General features: G+C 40.2%; 1 protein-coding gene across 2 annotated transcripts in view; it reads right to left on the bottom strand.

Moving 5' to 3' along the window:
- LIFR (LIF receptor subunit alpha) overlaps positions 1-24,039 on the bottom strand; it is a 169,717-nt gene that overhangs the window by 19,481 nt on the left and 126,197 nt on the right. For both annotated transcript variants that reach the window (XM_038744413.1, XM_038744412.1), the window contains exons 5-13: positions 22,519-22,682; positions 19,714-19,888; positions 18,815-19,078; positions 13,425-13,554; positions 12,475-12,641; positions 11,709-11,854; positions 8,146-8,308; positions 7,918-7,988; positions 6,243-6,456 (exon numbers count right to left, since the gene is read on the bottom strand). In XM_038744413.1, coding sequence (XP_038600341.1) covers positions 6,243-6,456; positions 7,918-7,988; positions 8,146-8,308; positions 11,709-11,854; positions 12,475-12,641; positions 13,425-13,554; positions 18,815-19,078; positions 19,714-19,888; positions 22,519-22,682 — 1,494 coding nt within the window. The remainder of the gene's footprint in view (positions 1-6,242; positions 6,457-7,917; positions 7,989-8,145; positions 8,309-11,708; positions 11,855-12,474; positions 12,642-13,424; positions 13,555-18,814; positions 19,079-19,713; positions 19,889-22,518; positions 22,683-24,039) is intronic.

Here is a 24,039-nt window from a genome sequence, read left to right on the forward strand (position 1 = left end):
AGCTCATTCACTCCCATGGCTTCAACTACTATCTCTATACAGATGATTCCCAAATCTACATCTCCAGCCCTGACCTTTCTATTTCTCTGCAGTTTGCATCTCCTACTGCCTTCAGGACATCTCTCCTTGGATGTCCCACTGACAGCTCAAATTTAAAACATCCTCAACAGAACTCATTCTCCTACCCAATCCCTGTCCTCAGCACTATCATACCTCCCTGTGTCACAGCCATAACCTCAACATTTTCCTCAACTCATCAGCATGGCTCAGTGGCTCAGTGCAAAGAGCCCGGGCTTTGGAGTCAGAGGTCATGGATTCAAATCCCCGCTCCGCCAACTGTCAGCTGTGTTACTTTGGGCAATAACTTCTCTGTGCCTCAGTTACCTCATCTGTAAAATGGGGATTAAGACTGTGAGCCCCTCTTGGGACAACCTGATCACCTTGTAACTTCCCCAGCACTTAGAACAGTGCTTTGCACATAGTAAGTGCTTAATAAATGCCATCATTATTATCTCTCATTCGACCCACATACTCAATCTCACCAAATCTTTTTGGGGCTACCTTCACAGCATCATTCTTTTCTCACCACCTGAACTGCAACTACACTGGTGCTGGGCTCATATCCATTATCATATCTGGCCTTTACTACTGCATCAGCCTCCTTGCTGACTTCTCTGCCTTTCCCCACTCCAGTTCAGACTTCACTTTGCTACCTGGATTATTTTTCTAAAAAAAGTTCAATCCATGTTTCCTCACTCCTCAAGAACCTCCAGTGGTTGCCCTTCTACCTCGGCATCAAACAGAAACACCTTACCAATGGCTTTAAGGCACTCAATCACCTTGCCCCTCCTATCTTACCTCACTGATTTCCTATCACAACTCAGTTCACTCCATTTCACTGCACAAACACCAACCTCCTTACTGTACCTAGATCTCACCTACCTCATCATCAACCCCCTTTCTCACTTTCCTTCCTTGGCCTAGAGCTCCCTTCCGTTTCATATATGGCAGACCACTATTATCCCCACCTTCAAAGCCTTTTAAAAAAAAATATCACAGGGCTTCCCCTAGTTTTCATTTTCCCTACTTGCTTCTGGGTCACCCTGACACTTAAATTTGTACTGTTTAAGCACCTGACAGTCACCTCACAGCATTTTTGTTCACATTCAACTTTTTTTGTCTGCCCCTTTAGACTGTAAACTCCTTGTGGGCACTGAATATGTATACCAACTCTATGGTATGTACTCTCCCAAGCATAGTACAGTAAGTGCTCAATAAATACTAATGATTGATTGATGTAACAATCAATTGATGTAACAGGAGATCTGTGTATGCTATTACCTTTTGCCACAAAGATTTGCCATTTGTAATGATCCTACAAAGCTCAGTTTCTTTTTTCCCTGTTTTATTTTTTAAATAACGGAGGCCTTCCTATTGCTTTCCAGTCAACAAGTAGGGTATGTCATGCTTTATTATATGGTCTGAAATTATGTTGAAACAGAAATAAAAGAATGTGGTTGAGATTAAGAAATCACATTGCAAGAGGACACGTGTAAGTTCTCATACCAACTTTGCCACTAATGCACATTTTTAGGGTTCCTGGAGAAAGTGTAAAATGCCTAGAAAGAGGCCCTTCTTTCAAAAAGCCAGGAGTTCACTCTAATTTCAATGCCTTACAGTTAAAATAAGCCACCTGGAGTATGCAAGGTAAGCTACTTAGCTTAGTGAAAAGCAAATGTTCAGCTAATTTACTTTCTTCCTCTATCTGATATATAGCTGGACTTCTCAGTCTTCAGAAGTCACAGCAGTATTAGAATCCCCAGCTGGTGGATTCCAGGAAAGTACACAATTAAGACATATTATGTTCCCTGCCTACAAGAAACTCAGACACTCTAATGGGGGAGAGGAATATTTATAGGGGCAATTAAAAAACTGTACAATATATAACAGAGTGCTGAGGGTGGGTGTAAATGGGTTCACAAGTGCTAGAGAGTTGGGAGATACTAATAATAATAATAATGATAGCATTTAAGTGCTTACTGTGTGCAAAGCACTGTTCTAAGCACTGGGGAGGTAACAAGGTGATCAGGTTGTCCCACGGGGGCTCACAGTCTTCAACCCCATTTTAGAGATGAGGGAACTGAGGCCCAGAGAAGTGAGTGACTTGCCCAAAGTCACACAGCTGGCAATTGGCAGAGCCACGATTTGAACTCCTGACCTCGGACTCCAAAGCCCGTGCTCTTTCCACTGAGCAGTGCTGCTGGTTTTATATGGCACAGGGGGCTGGGGAATTAAATCAGGGAAGGCTTGTTGGAGAAGATGGAATTTTTAGTAGGGCTCTGAATATGGGGAGAGCAGTGGTCTGTCAGATTTGTAAAAGGATGGTGCTTCAAGCCAGAAAAACAGAGTGAATGATGGGAAAGAGAGAATTAAGGGGACTGAAAAAAATGACAAAGACAGTAAAAGAGAAATAAGGGTATTTAACAGTTAATAATAATTATGGTATTTGTTAAACTCTTGAAGTGTACCTGGCACTGTAGTAAGTGCTGGGGTGGATACAAACAAATCCGGTAGGACACAGTCCCTGTCCCACATGGGACTCACAGTCTCAATTCCCATTTTACAGGTGAGGGAATATAGGCCCAGAGAAGTGAAGTGACTTGCCCTAGGTCGTGTAACAGGCAAGTGGCAGAGCCGAGATTAGAATTCATGACCTTCTGACCCTCAGGCCCGTGCTCTCTCCACTAAGCCACCCTGCTTCAAAACACCATATTTGAAATACCATAGCTCTCTTCTTGTTTCCTTGCTGTGTGAGGTTGTAGACAACCTCCCAGCCGGTCACAAGTTTAAAGTACCCAAAAGGAAAACTGAAGAGGATCCAGAAGAGTGATAAAAATCTGTTCTGGGAGGAAAGATTAAATACGTTTGGGGGGGTTTAGTCAAGAGAACAGAAAGCAAAAGGGTGATTCCATATGGTCTTCAAGTATTGGAAGGTTTTAATGGGGAAAGTGCTGACGATTATTCTGTAAGTCCATAGAACATGAAATGAGGAAATGGGTTTAATTCACTTGGACAAAGTGAAGAATTCCCTTGACCAACAGAGCAATAAAATATTGGTATGGACAACTAATGGAGGTTGTAGGGTCTTTCTTGGAGATTTTGAAGAGAAGAACATCCTGTTCTACCTGGTTTAGTCTTTCATCTGCTTGGAGTTAGGGAAAGTTTGCTAGGTTACTTCCATATCCTTTGTTCTATATGTTAAATGGATTAAAGTTTATCTCAACAAAAAAAACCCAAAATATTGAACACATTCTACTTCAAAACAGCTTCTCCTTTTGGGACAAACATAAGTATTGACAAAGCTTACTAAAGTGAATGGTCAACTGCTGCAGCTACTGAACTGCCTGTAACTTTATTTAGGAAGCTGGCCAATTGTGTCACCTTCAAAAACAGTTGAGGCTTTTGTTTTAGTTTTATGACTCAGAGGCCTTGTCAGCCAGTTCTATTAATATTTTTCTTCACTTGACTATTTTGGGAGTACACTTTCCATACCTTGAAAAAATCCATTTGGTTAGAACAGAGAAATTTAAAATTGGAAAAAAGATATAAAACAGAAATGAATCACACTTTTGACCCCAGATGCTATCTGAGAATTCTTAAGTAAACCAGGAAAAAAAAAATCCTCTCAGGAACAGACCAAAGCCATTTCTTCAAGTTCACCTTTTTTTTTTTTTGACGTCTTTCAACTGTCCTCTCAGAAAACTATGGATAAGAGGAAGTGATTTATTTTGGGACCTCGGATTTACTAAATCATTTGTGAACTGTTAAAGTGGAATCAGCATGGCTTAGCAGAAAGAACACGGGCATAGGACTCAGAGGATCCGGGTTCTAATCTGGGTTCTAATCCAAAATCTACCTCATCTCAGTTTTGTAATCTTAGGCAAATCACTTAACAGCTATGAACCCCAGGCACTTCATCTGTAAAACAGGGATTAAGACTGAGCCCCACATATATCTACTTCAGTGCTTAGTACAGTGCCTGGCATATAGTAAGCACAAATACCATTTTTTAAAGTGTATATTGTCAAGGTTCAGTAGTCCAAACTCAGTTCACGTGTATTCAATTGACTAATTAAATCTGTTTTGCAATCACTTGAAACCATAACATCTCTATATCGAAATAATTATTTTACCACTAAAATCAAGCCCCATTAGCTCATCCTTAATTAACAAGGACCAAACACACCAATTCTGGGAAGAAAAAGCAAGCTATCACTCTCTTTTATCTGGTGATTGAAGTAGTCATATTTCAGCCTGAGCAGGATCTGTTTGCACTGGTTCCCTGCTGCTATTCCACAAAATGCTTTTTTTCCATGCCCAAGTGGGGAGGGGTGGGTTTAAAGAGAAAAAGATGAGGGGGGTTGGTTTTTTACATGTTGAATTCGAAGTGCTGGCAAGAGATCCAACAGGAGAGATCCTGGAAGCACAAGGAGATGCAGATTGCTGGTCGCATGAGAGGTTGTAGCTAGGGAATTTGGGAATCATCTGCATAGCATTAATAATCTCCTTGGGCAGTTCTGAGGGGCAAAAGGGGGAGGGCTAAATAATTATTATTATTATTATTACGGCATTTGTTAAGCACTTACTATGTGGCAGGCACTCTACTAAGAAGCAGCATGGCTCTCAGTGGAAAGAGCATGGGCTTGGGAGTCAGAGGTCATGGGTTCTAATCCCAGTTCTGCCACATGTCTGCTGTGTAACCTTGGGCAACTCACTTAACTTCTCTGCGCCTCAGTTACCTCATCTGTAAAATGGGGATTAAGCCTGTGAGCCCCAAGTGGGACAACCTGATCACCTTGTATCCCACCCAGCGCTTAGACCAGTGCTTTGCACATAGTAAGCGCTTAACAAATGCCATCATTATTATTATCACTAAGCACTTGGGAAAGTACAGTACAGTGACAATCCCTACCCACAACGAGCTCACAGTCTAGAAGGGGGTGGGGGAGAGACAGAAATCAATACAAATAAACATATATCAATATGAATAAATAAAATTAAAGATATATAAGTGTTAGGGGGCTTGAAGCGGGGAAAGAGCAAAGAGAGCAAGTCAGGGCAACACAGAAGGGAGTAGGAGAAGAGGAAGAGTGGAGATTAATCTGGGAAGGCCTCTTGGAGGAGATGTGCCTTCAGTACAGCATTGAAGGGGGGGAGAGTAATCATTTGGCAGATTTGAGGAGGAAGGGTGCTCCAGGTCAGAGGAGGCACACGGGCCAGAGCCTCATTGTTGACTTCCAAACTTCCTGCCTCTCCCCACTCCACTCCATACTTCACTCCGCTGTCCGGATATTCTTTCTACAGAAATGTACAGGACATGTCACCCTCTCCTCAAAAATCTCCAATGGTTGCCTATCCACCTCTGTATCAAATAAAAACTCTTCACCACTGGCTTTAAAGCACTCCATCACCTCGCCCTCTCCTGTCTCATCTCACTTCTCTTCTTCTACAACCCAGCCCGCACTCTTTACTCCACTGGTGCTAACCTTCTCACTGTAGATCAATATAAGCAATCTTTTTGAGGACTTAAAGACGGTCTGTTCTTTTCTGACACCAGGAGTGGGATTGAACTCAGAGATGAGTTGCTAAAAAGCAGATTTTTTTCCTCACTTCTGAAAGGCTACCTAAACCTACAATATACAAAACTGGCATGCTTCATTGTTGGAGATCTGAGAACAAACATTAAGACTGTAAGCTCACTTTGGGCATTCATTCATTCATTCAATCGTATTTATTGAGCACTTACTGTGTGCAGAGCACTGTGCTATGCACTTGGGAAGTACAAGTCGACAACATATAGAGACGGTCCCTACCCAACAACGGGCTCACAGTCTAGAAGGGGGAGACAGACAACAAAACATGTAGACAGGTGTCAAAATCATCAGAACAAATAGAATTAAAGCTATATGACATCATTAACAAAATTAATAGAATAGTAAATATGTACAAGTAGAAGAGAACGTGTCCGTTATATTGTTTCAGTGTACTCTCACCAAGCCTCTAGTACGGTGCTCTGCACACAGTAAGTGCTCAATACATACGACTAACATTAGCAATTTTACAAAGCAGCAGATGCAAAGAGAAATGCACCCAATTACATAAAAATCAAATAAATTTCAATAAAGAACCATTACTGCAAGTCAGCCTTTTTTTTTTTTTTTTTTGGTGTCTGAAGTACTCACCATTTGGAAGTTCAACGCTAGATATATTGGAAGGTGGAGATAGTCCAGCAGAATTCCTCGCCACAACACTAATGGTGTAATCATTTCTGTCAAGTCTTATTTCTGCTTTGTGCTGCGAATCGGGGATCTCGGGAATATAATGTGTCTCTTTGCTTGATGAGTATGATAGGCCATAAGAAAGTATTTTCCCCTTAGCTTCATTAATAGGCAGAGGCTACAAACAACACAAGAGATTATTGGCTTGAAAACGTTCTACAGACTCTGATGGTATCAAGGTAAGCATCTCACCAACTTCGACCATAAAAAAATGGTCTCGTGCTAGTGACCAAACTAAGATCAAATGGTCAAGCTAGACACATTTACAGTTTTAATGCCAAAAATAATGATGTACTACATATTAGATAATTATGCTATGTAAGCATCACTTCCCATCATTTTAAGCATTTGGTATCTACCATGTGAAATGGGAAGTACTTATTTGTCTATTCTTGCAAGCTAGTTTACTTTCCAATTAAAATATGCCACAAAAGACAGTAATGATTAGAAAGTCAATTTCCAGTAGTTTAGATGTAGTCTTGTCTGACAGAAGAGAATGGAACAGTTCCCTTTCAACCCTATGATTTTATACCTAAAATGCAGAAAGCAAAATATGGACATCTTAAAGTGTTAGCAAATTAAGAGGTCAGTTTTACCACTTACCTGCTGTGTGGCCTTGGACAAGTAACAACTTCTCCATACCTTAGTTTTCTCATCTGTAACCTGGGGATTAAATATTTGTTCTCTCTCCCCACTGTAAACCCAATATGGGCCACGGACTGTGTCTGGTCTGATTAGCTTATACCTACCCCAGAACTTGTAGAGTGCCTGGCCCATAGTAAGCACTTAAATATGATATTTATTATTCTTAGGTCATTCATTCATTCATTCAATCACATTTATTGAGCGCTTACTGTGTGCAGAGCACTGTACTAAGCACTTGGAAAGTACAAATCAGCAACATATAGAGACCCAACAACAGGGTCACAGTCGAGAAGGGGGAGACAGACAACAAAACAAAACAAGTAGACAGGTGTCAATACCATCAGAATAAATAGAATTGTAGCTATATACACATCATTAAATACAGTAATAAATATGTACAAATATACACAAGTGCTGTGAGGAGGGAAAGGGGGCAGGGCAGAGGGAGGGAGTGGGGGCGATGGGGTGGGGGGCAGGAGCAGAGGATAAATCGGGGCTCTGTCTGGGAAGGCCTCTTGGAGGAGGTGAGCTCTCAGTAGGGCTTTGAAGGGAGGAAGAGAGCTAGTTTGGTGGATGTGTGGAGGGAGGGCATTCCAGGCCAAGGGGAAGGACGTGGGCCAGTGGTTGATGGTGGGACAGGCAAGAACGAGGCACAGTGAGGAGGATAGCGGGAGAGGAGCAGAGTGTGCAGGCTGGGCTGCAGAAGGGGAGAAGGACGGTGAGCTAGGAGGGGGCGAGGTGATGGAGAGCTTTGAAGCCGATACCGGGGAGTTTTTGCTTCACACGATAGTTGAAGGTTGATAGGTCAGGAGACACAGTAGACTTTTGTAGGTCTAAGGACAATAAACAAAATCTGGAGCCCATTCACTGTATCAAATCATATAATATGGTATTCAAGTTATATGGTCTTGGTGGATTTAAAAGCAATAATTACCTTCCAGTAGATTATCAGCTTCTTTCCATCACTGCTCCATTCTCTCCAGATATCTGGTCCTTTTGAAGGAACTAAGAAATTGGTTTTTGAAGAGGTGCATAAAAAAAAAAAATTAATGTTTGGAAATTTGGGGTAAGATTAAATTAAACAATTAGCAGGAATTTTATTCAATCGTATTTTTTGAGCGCTTACTGTGTACCAAGCGCTATACCTAGTCAATAAACTTACGAGCTTCTTTAGTTGAATACTGTTTTTTGTTACTCCATTCACTCCATCTCCAAAAGTTCTCAGAAGAGCAGCGAACTCGGAAAGTGTATCTGGTGTATGGGTTTAACATGTTCAAATAAACCTGATAGCCAGAGGTATCTAATCCTTCCATTGAGATGTTCAACTGTTAAAAATTAAAACATTCATGAACTAAGATTTCTAAATTTCATGCTATATCAGAAATTGCACACCTTTTATGCTTTCATTATGTGTTACTATAAAAATACATTTCCACCTAGATTTAATAGGCCTACTTTCTAAATTTTCTCCTCCCCTCCCCTGTGTCCCCCATCCAATCCCTCCATGCCACATGGACTGCTAAGGACAGGTCACCACAACAGAATTAGAAGCAGACCATTATGCAAAATTGTAAATTTTTATCCAAAACCTGGGGCTAATATACAAAGGAAAATTAATGGGAATTTTATTCTAAAGACACGGTTTCAGATCTTAGGGACAAACCCATGTGTAGACCCACTGCTATGGTAAGATCCTTTACAACAACTGCCTTAGGTCGATCAGTTAATCAACAAATGACATTTACTGAGAGGTTGCTGGGCACAGAGCAATATACTAAGCACTTAGGAGAGTATAATGCAAGGTGGTAGACACATTCCTTGCCCACAAGGAGCTTACAGTCTTGAGGGGGAAGACAGGCATTAAAATAAATTATAGATATATACGTAAGTGCTACAGGGCTGAGGGTGAGGTGAAAATCAAGTGTTTAAAGGGAACACATCCAAGTGCATAGATAACACAGAAGGGAGAGGGAGTAGGGGAAATGGGGGCTTAGTCAGAGGCCTCTTGGAGGACATAGGATTTTAGTAGGGACTTGATGGCAGGGAGAGTGGTGGTCTGTCATATATGAAGCTATCTCTCTTCCTCCCTTCAAAGCCCTACTGAGAGCTCACCTCCTCCAGGAGGCCTTCCCAGGCTGAGCCCCCTTTTTCCTCTCCTCCTCCCCATCCCCCCGCCCTACCTCCTTCCCTTCCCCACAGCACCTGTGTATATATTTGTACAGATTTATTACTCTGTTTATTACTTGTACATATTAACTATTTATTTTGTTAATCATTTGCATATAGCTTTAATTCTATTTGTTCTGACAATTTTGACACCTGTCTACATGTTTTGTTTTGTTGTCTGTCTTCCCCTTCTAGACTGTGAGCCCGTTGTTGGGTAGGGACCATCTCTACTTCATTCAATCGTATTTATTGAGCGCTTACTGTGTGCAGAGCATTGTACTAAGTGCTTGGGAAGTACAAGTTGGCAACACATAGAGACGGTCTGTACCCAACATTGGGTTCATGTTACCGATTGTACTTCCCAAGCGCTTAGTACAGTGCTTTGCACACAGTAAGTGCTCAATAAATACGATTGAATGAATGAATGACGTGGGAGGGAGTTCCCAGTCAGAAGGAGGACTTGGGTAAGAGGTCAGTGGCAAGACAGACATACACTGAATAGGTTGGTATTCGAACGAAGTTTGCTGGCTAAGTTGTAGTGGAAAATCAGCAAGGTAAGTTAGGAGTGGGAAAGCTAATTGAATGCTCTAAAGCCCATGTTAGGGAGTTTGCTCCAGAAGTGGATGGGCAACCACTAGAGGTTTTTGAGGAGTGGGGAGATGTGGACTGAACATTTTTGGAGAAAAATGGTCTGGGCAGCAGAGTGAAGTAAGGACTACAGTGGGGAGAGGCAGGGAGGTCAGCAAGGAGGCTGACAGGGTAGTTAAGGCAGGAAATGAGGTGTGCTTGGGAATCCCATACCTCCCACTGAGCAGGACTTTCCAGAGCTGCCACTTAGCAGGGTAAGGGGAGGTTGGGAGCTGGATGCAGATCCTTGTCACCAGCAACAGTACCACAGCATCCCCATGGCTCAGTGCTTAGAACAGTACTTGACACATAGTAAGCCCTTAACAAATACCATCATCATTATTCCACATGCCAATCCTGCTGCTTGTTCAATGGCGGTCCTGTGAGGCCCCCAGGATGCAGAGTCTAACTCATTTTAATATCACATATGTTCAATATCTGTTTTCCCTCTACTTAAATTCATTCATTCATTCAATCGTATTTACTGAACGCTTACTGTGTGCACAGCACTGTACTAAGTGCTTGGGAGGTACAAGTTGTCAACATATAGAGACGGTTCCTACCCAACAACGGGCTCACAGTCTTAAATCGTTGAGTCCCATGTAGGATAGAAACTATGTCCGACCTAATTAACTTGCTTCTATCCCAGCACTTAGAACAATGCTTGAAACATAGCAGGCATGACTGTTCATCATTGCATTGTACTTTCCAAGCGCTTAGTAGAGTGCTCTGCACACAGTACGTGTTCAATTAATATGACTGACTGAATGAATTAATATACACAGCAATGTGCATGGTAAGCATCCAAATACCACTGATAAAATTGATTAACTGACTTGGGGCTGGTAAACATTTGCCCATATGGTGGAGACTGAATGCTAGTGCAGAGGGGAAGTGGAGAGAGGGAGATAGAGGGAGGGAGGGAGGGAGAGGGAGAGGGAGGGAGAGAGAGAGAGAGAGAGAGAGAGAGAGAGAGAGAGAGAGAGAGAGAGAGAGAGAGAGAGAGAGAGAGAGAGAGCACGTTGGGAGGAAGGAGAGAGGGAATGGGGGAGAGAAAAAGAAAGGGTAAGAAAATAAGAGGCAAGAGGAGAAAAGAAGCATGAATTTTCTTTAAAAATTGCTGCCCCTCTCTCCCCTCTGCACCACTGACAGTTCTGATAAGTCTAAGATTTGAGGTTCCCTAAATAATAATAATGATGATGGTATTTGCTAAGCGCTTACTATGGGCCAAGCACCGTTTTAAGCATTGGGGTAGACACAGGGTAATCAGGTTGTCCCACGTGGGGCTCACGGCCTTAAATCCCCATTTTACAGATGAGGTAACTGAGGCACAGATAAGTGGCTTGCCCAAGGTCACACAGCAAAGTGGTGGAACTGGGATTAGAACCCACGTCCTCTGACTCACAAATCCATGCTCTTTCCACTGAGCCATGCTTCTTCTCTAGCCAGGTAATCTGGGAGAGGCAGTTGTTTGCTGGGTCCAGGGGTGGGGGTAGATTAAGACCAGAACATCTCTCCATCACAAGACTTCCCAAGATCAACACACCCAACAATTGCCACAGAGCCCTCACCATGCTGGAGTAAACCCAATCCAGGTTTTAACTTCTCCAGGTAAATTATAGAGACACATTTTACAAAAATTCCCCAGAAAGTGTCAGTGGACTCCCAAACGCACATTTTTTTGCTTGCAATCAGGTGCTTTTTGAAACACTGTTTTTTCCTATTATTTAGAGATACAGCATTCAGATTGCATGTGACACCAATGCCTGTGCTAAGGACAGTTGGTGCTCAAAACAAACCAGTAGGTAAATCTTCAAGGATAAACTCTCAGGTCCTGGCAATATTGGTTAATGCTTCAATTTTATCTTAGCAATTAGGTAAAAAGTATTATTGAAATTTGAAATAAGGATATTTTACATTAAAAACGCTTACCACTTTTGGTTCTGAATCAGTTGTATTCACTTCAATTTGACAGAAAAGTTTCATCTTTGCAAAGTTTCCAGGCATATTCCAATGCAGTATGACGTTTGTAGAATCATCATCTTGCACATAGAGTTTAGTGGGAGCACGTGGGACAACTGTAAATAAAATTTTCATATAACTAGCTATTGTATAAGAGGAAAACTTTTCAACACTGTATTTTCAAAAATGGCCGTATTGTTCAAGAAAACCCTATGCAGTGTAGCTTTGCTATTAGTCTTGATCTGTGTAGAGGTCTGGACTAGCATATTACTCAAAACACAGAAAATATGTTCTTTCTTTTGACATAAGGCAAGCAGTTGCAGAGACATTGAAAATAAACTAAATACTTATTGGACCATGGAGGGGAGGACCACAGATTTATATTTTCTGCCTGTGTTAAGGAGACAGTGATTTTTCAAATGTCTTTATTTTTTCTTTCCTTTTAAATCGAAATGCTTAATTCTACTTTGCAGGCAGCGACAATGGTAAAAAAGGAAGGTGTCAAAATTTAGTCCTACTTTGGGCTACAACTGCGGTTAAAGGTTATGTGGTTAAAATTCACAAATTCAAATGGGAAGAAATTTAGATGAAATCAAGTTTAGGGTAGGTTATAACTATGATCATCCTGATCAATTTTAAAAGCCAAATAAAAGCAATTCATATAATTAGTTTTTATTAATCTAAAGATATCGCACCCTTCTATAAAAATAATAAGAGTACTATGAAGCCTTATTACCTCTTTGGGTTATGTCCACCAAAACAGATGTCTCTGATCTACCCAAAGGATTATTAGCTTGCAAAGTAAAGTTATACAGCTTCTGATTCGTTAACATCTGAAACGGCAACAGGTAGTTTTCATCCAAGGAATCGGGACTCTTATGTGTAATACTTCTCCCAGAAATTCTGAAAATTGAAAATAAATGTTTTTACAATTTTTCAATAAAAATACTACAAAATTTTCCATTGGGTTTCAGACAGGAAACACTTGTGGGGAGGGAGGGAGGATAGGAAAAATAATGGTACTTTTTTCTATCAAAAATAGAGTGCATCTTTAGTTTGGGGATTTTCATTTTCTTCTGATCTTTTCTATCTCCAAATGTGATCACTTTTTCATTTGAAAGTTATACTGTAATTTATAATTTGAGGAATTAAATTTTATAACTGTTAAGTGTCACATTATCCTAAAGAACATGCTTAAGTGATTGAATTATTTTTTCCAAATTATAAAGGAATTCTATTCCTGTCTTTTAAAAACTTTCAGCAATCAATTTTTGCACATTTGATGAGCAAATTTGGGGTAAAGATGAATAAAGATATGAGTTAGTATTAGTTCCATTAGCAATTCCTGTGGAGCCTCATTAGATGCATCCCTTCAGGCAGACAACTGTATGCAAGGGGCTTATTTCTCATGTCCCTCCCCACACCCTTATATTTTTGGTTTGTGTGCACAGAAACTTTAAATTTCCCTTTTCACAAAGCTTTAAAAAGAAAATCAGGTTTCACATAAGGACCTTAAACAGAGAAAATTACTGAAAAGTGTTTTAAAGTACCTCAAGCATATAAATTTAGGTGAAATCTATCAGTTTGGATACTCTATTTTAAATTTAAAATTGGAAAAGTTTAATCCAGTGTGACTAAACACCTTAGACTATTTTCCTGATAAAGACTTCATTCTTTCCACCTTACCTTTCATATAATGTGTAATTTGTTCCATATGGGCCAAACAATTTAGTTGATCTTCCTGCTTTCCAACTACATAAAATTTCCTTTAAATTATGAGTTTCACAGTTCAACTCTTGAGGAGTATCAGGTGGATCTAACAAGAATAGAGTCCAAATTAGACACCTTTACTTTCATAGCAATAATAAGAATAGTTCTTGTTAAGCACTTACTATGTACCAAGCACTGCACTAAACGCTAAGGTACATATTTGATCATCAGGTTGGACAAAGGTCCTGTCCCACATGTGGTTCACAATCTATATAGGAGGGAATAAGATTTAATCCTCATTTTACAAATGATGAAATTGAGGCACAGAGAAGTTAAGTGCCTTGCCCAAGGTCACACAACAAGCAAGTGGCAGTCTGGATTAGAACTCAGGTCCTCAAACTTGCCAGACCCACGCTCTTTCCACTACGTCATAATGCTTCCCTAAGTAGATCCCTTCCCAAGCGCTTAGTACAGTGCTCTGCACACAGTAAGTGCTCAATAAATACGACTGAATGAATGTGAAAATAATTTAATAATTAACTTGGGCACTTGCCCATAAATGATATTTAATAACATAATTTCACCTCAAACAATTCAAGAATATTTGGGCCTGTGGCATTCTGATGCAATGTTCTAGTTCCTTTGTTACAAAATAGCTATTAAAAATACATAAAAGACTTGTGTTGCAGATAGAATGCTGTTGCAGGATCAAGAGATTCTTTATATATAAATCAAACGCACTTATATCTAGGTAAAACAACACTGTGCCAAAAGACAGCTGTGCACATACATCTCAAATCTGCCAAAATGGCATATCATATTGTAGGTTTTGTTCAAGAACAGCCTCCATGAGCTACAACTATTACAGACAAGACCTTGAACCATGATTTCTCTGTGAGATAACAATTCAACTCCCAAAGCCCAGACAAATCTGTTAACTATTCTGAAAGTTCTTTATACTCAACAAAAAAGAGAGGATTACTAATGCAAAAGGGATGCTTTGTTGTTAAGACAAAAATGGGGTTAAAACATGTACTATTTGCTTCAAAAATGAGTTGTCAGCATTCTTGTCTTTTTTTTACCCCTCACACACACCCCTTTGTGAGAGACACACACACACACACACACACACACACTCTTTCTTAGTGCTGAGTAACCTACTTTGACACACAATTACTCCTTTCCATCCCCTCCTCCCTTCTCTGCAGACTTCTACTCCATTGTGGGACCACCCGGCTGGTTGACATCTATCCCCTGTGGAGAGTCCAGCCCTCCCACGCTGATGGCCTGCTCTGGCTAGTGAAATCATGACTTCTCTGGGGGTTGTTGTGAGGGAGAGGTTTCCAGAGCAGACCCAGCTCTGGCTCTATCATGGTGGCTTCAACCAGAACCCTCCCCCTCGTCAAAAAAAGAAAAAAATAACTATACAGATGATCAAAACTAGAAAACTGTACAGTCAATTCCCTCAATATTTCTCCCAAGAACATAAAAAGTTCACAGTAAGCAGAGTACAGAGTGGAATACAGCTTTTGTAGTAGCACTATTAGTAGTATTTGACCACCCACTAGGCACAGTGCACTGTCCTAAGAGCTTGGTAAGGATAAAACAAAATGACATTCCTTGCCACAAGGAGCCTATATTCTACCTGGAAAAATACACCCTAAAAATAAGTCAAAAGAAATAATTCAATTTCATTTGAACATACAAAAGTATATTTGCATATGTAAATCCATAAGTGCTAGAATATGTATTTGGCTTTGTTTACTATGTCATTCTGAACTGAAATAGCATTGAACAGCTATTGAAATCCGTGTTTTTGAAGTGACTAGTGTGCTATGGTGGTACAAAGTGGAAAAAAGCACAGGGCTGAGAGGCAGATTCTGAGTCTGCCACTTGCCTGCTGTGTGGGCCTGGGCAAGTCACTTTGCTTCTCTGTGCCTAAGTTTCCTCAACTATAAAATATCAATTCAATACCTCTTCTCCCTCCTACTTAGTACCTCTTCTACACTGGGCTCACAGTCTGTGTTCTACCCGATTAACTTAAATCTACCCCAGCACTTGGAACACATAGTAAGCACCTAAATACACTAAGTCAAACAATCAAACTGGTCAGTCGTATTTATCGAGCACTTATATGCAGAGTATTCATTCCATTGCATTTATTAAGCACTTACTGTGTGCGGAGCACTATACTAAGCATTTGGGAAAGTACAATATAACAATGTAACAGAGTTGGTAGACATGTTCTCTGCCCATAAAGAGCTTACAGTCTTCAGGGAGGGATGGATATGTACAGAAGTGCTGTGGGGCTCCGTATCCCAACTGTATCAGAATCAACTAAAGCCTTCTTAAACTCAAATTCTGAACAGATCAAAAATATATTAGGGCGTAGTCTTGACATTATTTACAAACACAGTTGGTGCAAAGTGGTAATAGATGCAGGCAGGGAACCATGCTACATATCTTTGGATTCAAGTATTATAAATGGCAAGACAGTTCATTTTATGAGGCAAATAAAACTAGTATTTAGAAACCTTGTAAGGATCTTTCTTGACATTCACCATGATCACTGCTCTTTACTTCAGATACTTCTCTCCATCTAGTAACTTCAGGGACTGGTTGACAGAGCAATAACTAATAGATTCAGACTAACTACAACATGACAATTTGAATAACCCCATTTTGAATATCACCTTTGGGAAGATGCACAGCTTTGACCTTTCATTTTTGTATACCCTAATTACAAAATGTTTATGCAAAATTTACAGAAACCAAGCAAGGCGGGTTGTTAGCATTTTGGCAGATATCGATAAAATTAAAAGTGACTTGGATAAATTATAAAAACCATCTTAGAAAAACAGGACCAATCCCTAGTGGATTACTGCGAAGTAGTACTTTAGAAACACACACACACACACACCCCACCCCCCCGCCCCCCCCAAAAGTCTAAATAAAGAATGAGGAAAGACCTAAGTACAATTCAGTAGGAAAAAAATCTTAGTTCAGTGAATTGTACCTGGTGGGTTTCAAAATACTTCTGCTATTACCACTACTACTACACCACAGGTTAATATAAATACAAGATTTTTTTTTCTAAAAGTTCATTTGGTACTGTATAAACATGAGCACAACATAGAAGACCTGGGAATTAAGCCTTCAACTACACTCTGAATGGCTAGACTAAAACCCACCATTAAAAGACCTGGGAATTAAGCCTTCAGCTATACTGTGAATGGCTAGACTAAAACCGTCCATTACCTGATTGCAAATAGCATGCTATCTAGGGTGTAAAAAGATACTTACCTTCCTCATTCCCCATTCATGCAGAAGGGGATTGAAAGTGAGATGGCTCAAGGGGAAAGAGTTTCTATCATTCAATCAAAGGTATTTACTGAGCACTTACTTTGTGCAGAGCACTGTACTAAGCATTTGGGAAAATACAATACCAAAGAATTGGTAAATGTGTTCCTTGCCCAGAATAAGTGTAGAGGGGGAGACAGGCATTAATATGAATAATTTATATATATATATATTATATATATATATACAATTATATAGTATATATTGTGCTCCATTGTATAGTAAATAATTTAAAATTATGTACACAGTTTCTAGTTTCATCTCATCCAGTGTTTAGAAAAGTGCTTGACACATAGTAAGTGCTTAACAAATACCATCATCATCATTATTACCCCTTCTACTACTGCTGTAAACTAAAGAGTCAGCCTCCAGAACAGGAATCTTCCCTGCGCTTGGATCAACTAAGTGCAACTAAGAGTCCACTGGATGGTCCTACAGCATGTTGCCAATTGAAGAGTTGTTCAGGCATGTACGTTTCAGTTTCAGCAACTTTTGGATTAAACATGTCCTCCCCTTGCTCATCTCCCTGCCTTCAGTTTCTCCTCTCCAGTCCATACTGCTGCTACCCAGATCATTTTTCCAAAATATCTTTCAGCACATATCTCCCTGCTCCTCAAAAGGTTATCCATTCCTCTCCACAGCAAGCAGAAATTCCTGACCATTGGCATTAAAGCAAGTGCTCAATCCACTTTTCCCACCACACAACGGTTCATAATAATAATAATGATGGCATTTGTTAATGTGCAAAGCACTGTTCTAAGCGCTGGATGCTTTGACCATTGGCTTTAATCCACTTTTCCCACCACACAACAGTTCATGCTTTGTTCCTTAATTCACTATGCCTCATTCACCTCTCTCCAGCTCATGGCTACCCTAGCCTGGAATTCATCCCCTTTCATAGCCAACAGACCACAGCTCTCCCATCTTCCAAATCCTGCTGAAGTCACATCTCCTCCAACAGTCTTGCCCAGATTAACTTCTAATCTTCTCAATTTAACAACCTCTCCACTGTCACTTCAGTACTTCCATGCAACCTAAACATTCTCAACACCCCAGACATCCAGGCTCCCACACTAAGCCCCCCTTTTCCTCAGCTCCCCCTCCCCTCCACATCACCCCAACTCTCTCTCTCTTTGCTCCACCCCCCTCTCCCCGCCCCACAGCACTTGTATCTAAAATTCTATTTATATTAATGCCTGTTCACACGTTTTGATGTGCATATATCTACAATTCTATTTACATTGATGCCTATTTACTTGATTTGATGTCTGCCTCCCCCCCTTTTAGATGTAAGCCCGGTGTGGACAGGAATTGTCTCTCTTTATTGCTGAACTGTACTTTCCAAGCACTTAGTACAGTGCTCTGCACACAGTAATAATAATAATAATAATGATGGTATTTGTTAAGCGCTTACTTTGTGCAAAGCACTATTCTAAGCTCTGGAGCACTCAATAAGTACAACTGAATGAACGAAACCCACAGCACTGGTGTACCAATCTTAAGCAGGCACTCATATACACATGCCCCTTTCCCTTCTTTTTCCAATCTGTAATTTTAGTACCCGTCTCACCCCCTACATTGTAAATTTCTCGAGGGCAGGATCATGCCCAATAATGCCATTATTCTCTCCCTAACACATAATATAGTGCCCTGCCAAACAGCAGGCACTTAATAACTAGTTATTTATTGTTTTCATGTGGGCAATCAAAAAACACTGTAATTGATCTAGTCAGACTATATTAACTTGACAGCTGATTAAAACTGGCAGTTTGATTTCTTTCATTTGAGAACACCCAAGACAAAGTTTGGAGTTGTGTAGGAAATCAAGCGTCAGATTCTTAAAAAAACATGAATTGTATACCGTTGACTAAAAAGGAAACAACAAGGCACCTAATAAGTGACAACAGGAATCAGCCAGGTCAAGACTGGTATAGTTTATATGAGGGTGAAATAACTTTTATTACAAAGAAAAGCAAGTTAAAAACCATCTCTGTTTATATACTTACATCCTACAAAAATCACTGTTCCAACAATGTCCTTCTCAGTAAAAAAAACTGCATTTGTTCCACTGGACTGTGAGGCATTTATTTTGTCTATCTGGATTGCAACATTTTGATGATCAAGATGAATAGGGTTATAATGTTGATTTCCTAAAAGGAACTCGTTAAAAGTGTCTCCATCTTGAATTACACAACAAATGGTTATATTTGAACCAACAAGTATCACTTTGTCTTGAGGAAAAACCTTATTCTTTAATTTGGCCTGGTATCCTGTAAGACATAAATATAGGCACATTCTTACAAAGTCTTTGGGAATCCTAGAACATATACAATAGAATAGGAACAGATCACCTCCTACAATGCCGAACCAATTATAGCATTATTCAGAACCTGGTTCTGAAGGGTTAAGATGCAATTACGGGCATTATTCAATTATTCAGTGAGAGCCTCTGGGATGTCCCTAAAATATATGTATACTATAAAAATAAAAATATTATAAAATACATATAAACATATATATATATATAAACATATATATATATATATATATATATATATATTAGCAAGTTCTCATCTTAAGACCTTTCCAGATTGATGTGTGAGATGCAGGCAAGCTCACAGTTCATATTCTATCGAAAGTTCAACTTCAAAAGAAACATATTGTCAACCAACTCAGTACCAGGTCCCATTCCTTTAATTTGGTGAGTTTTTTCTAAAAAGGATTTGTTAAGCGCTTACTATGTGCCAGGCACTGTACTAAGCGATGGGGTAGATACAAGGTAATTTGGATGCTTTGTCCAGTTCTGCAAATGAACCTAAACATTTTCCAGTTTTTAAATCAAACTATTCCTCCCAAGGAAAGTACATCTAAGTGTTATATAGTATACCCAAAAAAATCAGCTTACCAAAAACAGTTTTTGGAGGACTCCACTCACTCCACTCTTTGTGACCAGAAAAATGAACCACATCAATGTAATATCTGATGCTCACAGAGTGTGAGGTACATTCCAGAGGCATGTCAGAAGTCCAATGCCAAGCAAGAATTGAATCCTTACCAATCAGATTTGTCCTGAAGGTTGCCTAAAGCATTGAAGAAGTATTTAAGAATAGGACCACTATGAGGACAAGTCATTCATTTCTTCAAAAGCATTGCTAAACAATATAGCTGACAGACTATATCTTTGAGCAAAGAGCAATTTAGACTAGGTGAGTCTGATTCTTTACATACCTAGTTTATAAGAAAGTAAAAGTCATTAAAAGTTCAAAACCCCATGACTGGGAACAAGGACAGATTTCTGGGGAACACAGATGAACAAAAAAACTCACCACACACCAAGGTAAACTATAATTTACCCTTACAACAGGCTTGTAATTCTTGTATTAGTTTTCAAGATTGCCACCTATACACAGCAATGATATGGCGATACTGCTATAACCTCATTACCTATAGCTTCTCCTACAACATCAGTATGGCCACTGATGGTATCAGAATATTATGCTGGGAGGCGGGGTGAAGGAGAGAATCATTAGTGTGAACCACTATGACATTTAAGTCCCCTTTGGCTACCCACCAGCAAGGTCACACACTGCACATTCTCACTGAGAACTTATCTTCAGCTTTTCAGCTTTCCCTAGACTCAATCCAATGGACAAAATGGGCAAGTCTTAATTCACGCAAGAGAGCCTGGATTTTAATTCCTCTCTAAATGGTATATGGACCTGGAAAAGCCTCACAATGTTCACTAAGATTTTACTTTTCCCCCTTTCTGATTTTTAGCAGTGACATTCACCCAAACTCCATCACTTCTACTCCCCTACTGCCCAGGCCGTTAAATTAACCCAAAGAAGTAGATTCTCTGCAATATGGAAAATTCTTTAGGGAAGAGAAAGTGAGGCTCCTGAGCCTGAATAAGTTTTTAATGTGAGTTGCCATGACAGTGGCAATAGCAGCACTTAATACAATTCAAATGTTTGGGCTAGAAGCAGCATGGTATAGTGGATAGAGAATGGGTCTGGGTGTCAGAAAGTCATGGGTTCTAATTCTGGATCTGCCATATGTCTGCTGTGTGGCCTTGGGCAAGTCACTTCACTTGTTTGTGCCTCAGTTACCTCATCTATAAAATGGGGATCAAAACTATGAGCCCTATGTGAGACAGGGACTGTGTCCGACTCAGCTTGCTTGTATACACCTCAGCGCTTATTACAGTCCTTGGCAAATAGTAAGTGCATAACAATACCATAATTATTATTATTATTAAGTAATAGAAAGAGTGGCATGGTGATGAGATAGGAAGGAATATGTGATCACTGTCATGAGACAGGGACTATAAGTTACCATTTTTGATTCTAAAATGGGTTACCTGAAATCAAAAAATTACATATTGGGGGTTCTGTTTGAGAATTCTGTCTCAAACCCTCAGACTTCTACTCCGATGCCCCAATCCCATCTCCCAGCTGACAGACCCTCACACAAGGAAGAGAGCAGACTGCTATCAATGACTGCTAGCAGTAATAATGATAATAATAAAGATGGTATTTGTTAAGTGCTTACTATGTGCCAAGCACTGTTCTAAGCAAGCAGGTTGTCCCACGTGGGGCTCACAGTCTTCAACCCGATTTTATAGATGAGGTAACTGAGGCACAGAGAAGCTAAGTGACTTAAAGTCACAAAGCTGACAAGTGGCGGTACTGGAACTGTGTTCATTTTCAACTCATTTAATTTGATGCTAAAGGATTTTGACAGTCCATTTTGACAGTGAACTCTTTGAGGGCAGGGAGAGTGTCCTCCTTCTCTTGTACTATCCCAAACATTTAGTACTCAGTAGGTACCACTGACTTGACTTACACATTAGCTCGTGTTCTTTCCCTTTTCAGTTCAGGGCTGAGTAACTTTTCCTTAGACTTTCACCATGCTACCGGTTCTTACCTATTAGCTGAGTGAATTGTGACACTTCCCTCTGTCAATCAATAGTATTTATTGAGTGCTTGAATGAATGAATGCAGAGAACTGTTCTGAACACTTGGGAGAAACCAAGGTAACAACACAACAGAGTTGTTAGGCAGGTTCCCTGCCCACAACGAGTTTACAGGATAGAGGAAGTCTGTTAGAAGTCAGAGACAAAAGGTCTTTCATTATCTAAATATTTAAAAAAACCAACAAAACCAAAAAACTGACCTGATGACAACAGGCTGCAATACGAACTAGTAAGCTAGTACTAGTACTAGTAAGAAAAGATGCAGTTTCAATATGCAAGCTATATTCTCATATGGCTATGCTGAGAATCCCACCTTCTCTCACTTAAAAAAATCACCATTCCTCTTCTCCCCCATCTCAATAGCCTTTTTCTTAACCTAAACCATTTTCGTTCCTTTGAATCCTTACTTAGCATCTGAGCATATCCAAATCACACCAATGCTTAAACAAATGCTGGACTCAATCCTGTATAACAATAAATATTTGCTTTATGACAGCCATTTCATGATGCTATGTTCTTTAAAATGTCAACAAGGTGAACTATAATAAAGTATCAAGATGTGAACTATGGGAATAAATATCAAGATATATTTATTTTTAGGTTGATTATAGCATTACAAGGTTTAAAATAAACCAGACATTCAATAGACTGCAAGGTTATAAACTATAAAATTCCTACATTTTCAATAGGATTCTGAAGCGGGGGGGAGATCATGTTTTCATGAAAGAAACTTACTAATTTTATGACTTCCATATTTTCTTTATGCATAACCTTAATCTCCCAGCTGGCTCTGGAGCTGTGTGGGAAGGCTGAACCATTATCATTCCACTTCAAATATAATGTAGAGGTTGAAAACTCAGGAATCAAACTCAAAATCCGTGGTGTAACTGGAATTAAGGCTTGAAAAGGAAAAGTGCAAAAACAAAACAGAAGATTTACTAAGAAAAACAACCTGTAGTTTCTAAGTTCAGTCATTCAATTGTATTTATTGAGTGCTTACTGTGTGCAGGGCACTGTAAATTCACTTCATATTTTCACCTAAAAAAATCATCTGCTACGATCTCTCCACTGGAAAAAATATAAACATGCAAGTGGTCAGGTTATTTAACAAAGAGGGTCCAAGTGGGTCTTTTCACCGGGAGTGTCCTGGAAACAAGATGAAAGCTGAGACTGAGAAGTGGGAGGAAAGGTCAGGACCAGAGGTAGATTTGGGCATCACCCTCAGAGAGAGGATTACTGAGGCTGTACAAAGATATTGAATGTATCTACCAACTCTGTTATACTGTACTGTTATACTGTCCAAGTGTTTAGGACAGTACTCTGCACAGAGTAAGCACTCAATACATACAATTGATTGAGACACTTTGACTATTGTGACCACAGCAGGCTTAGGTCACATTAGACCACAACAACTGATTTTCAAAATATTTAACATTTGTCATGACGTTAAGTTCACCTCTGGGCTTCCTCTCCGATCTCCCATCCTCCTGTCTCTCCCCACTTCAATCCATTCTTCACGCCGCTGCCCGGATTGTCTTTGTCCAGAAACTCTCTGGGCATGTTACTCCCCTCCTCAAAAATCTCCAGTGGCTACCAATCAACCTACTCATCAGGCAAAAACCCCTCACCCTAGGCTACAAGGCTGTCCATCACCTCGCCCCCTCCTACTTCACCTCCCTTTTCTCCTTCTACAGCCCAGCCCGCACCCTCCGCTTCTCTGCCACTAATCTCCTCACCGTGCCTTGTTCTCGCCTGTCCCGCCATCGACCCCTGGCCCACGTCATCCCCCTGGCCTGGAATGCCCTCCCTCCGCCCATCTGCCAAGCTAGCTCTCTTCCTCCCTTCAAAGCCCTACTGAGAGCTCACCTCCTCCAGGAAGCCTTCCCAGACTGAGCCCCCTCCTTCCTCTTCCCCTCCTCCCCCTCCCCATTCCCCTGCCTTACCTCCTTCCCTCCCCACAGCACCTGTATATATGTATATGTTTGTATGTATTTATTACTCTATTTTATTTGTACATGTGTATTCTAATTATTTTATTTTGTTAGTATGTTTTGTTTCGTTCTCTGTCTCCCCCTTCTAGACTGTGAGCCCACTGTTGGGTAGGGACCGTCGCTATATGTTGCCAACTTGTACTTCCCAAGCGCTTAGTACAGTGCTCTGCACACAGTAAGCGCTCAATAAATACGATTGAATGAATGAATGGGCTATCTAGTTAATCTTTTTCCTGGCCCACCTCCATATTCTCTAAGCTTGTGC

Source organism: Tachyglossus aculeatus, chromosome 3 (assembly GCF_015852505.1).
Source record: "Tachyglossus aculeatus isolate mTacAcu1 chromosome 3, mTacAcu1.pri, whole genome shotgun sequence".
Classification (NCBI taxonomy): domain Eukaryota; kingdom Metazoa; phylum Chordata; class Mammalia; order Monotremata; family Tachyglossidae; genus Tachyglossus; species Tachyglossus aculeatus.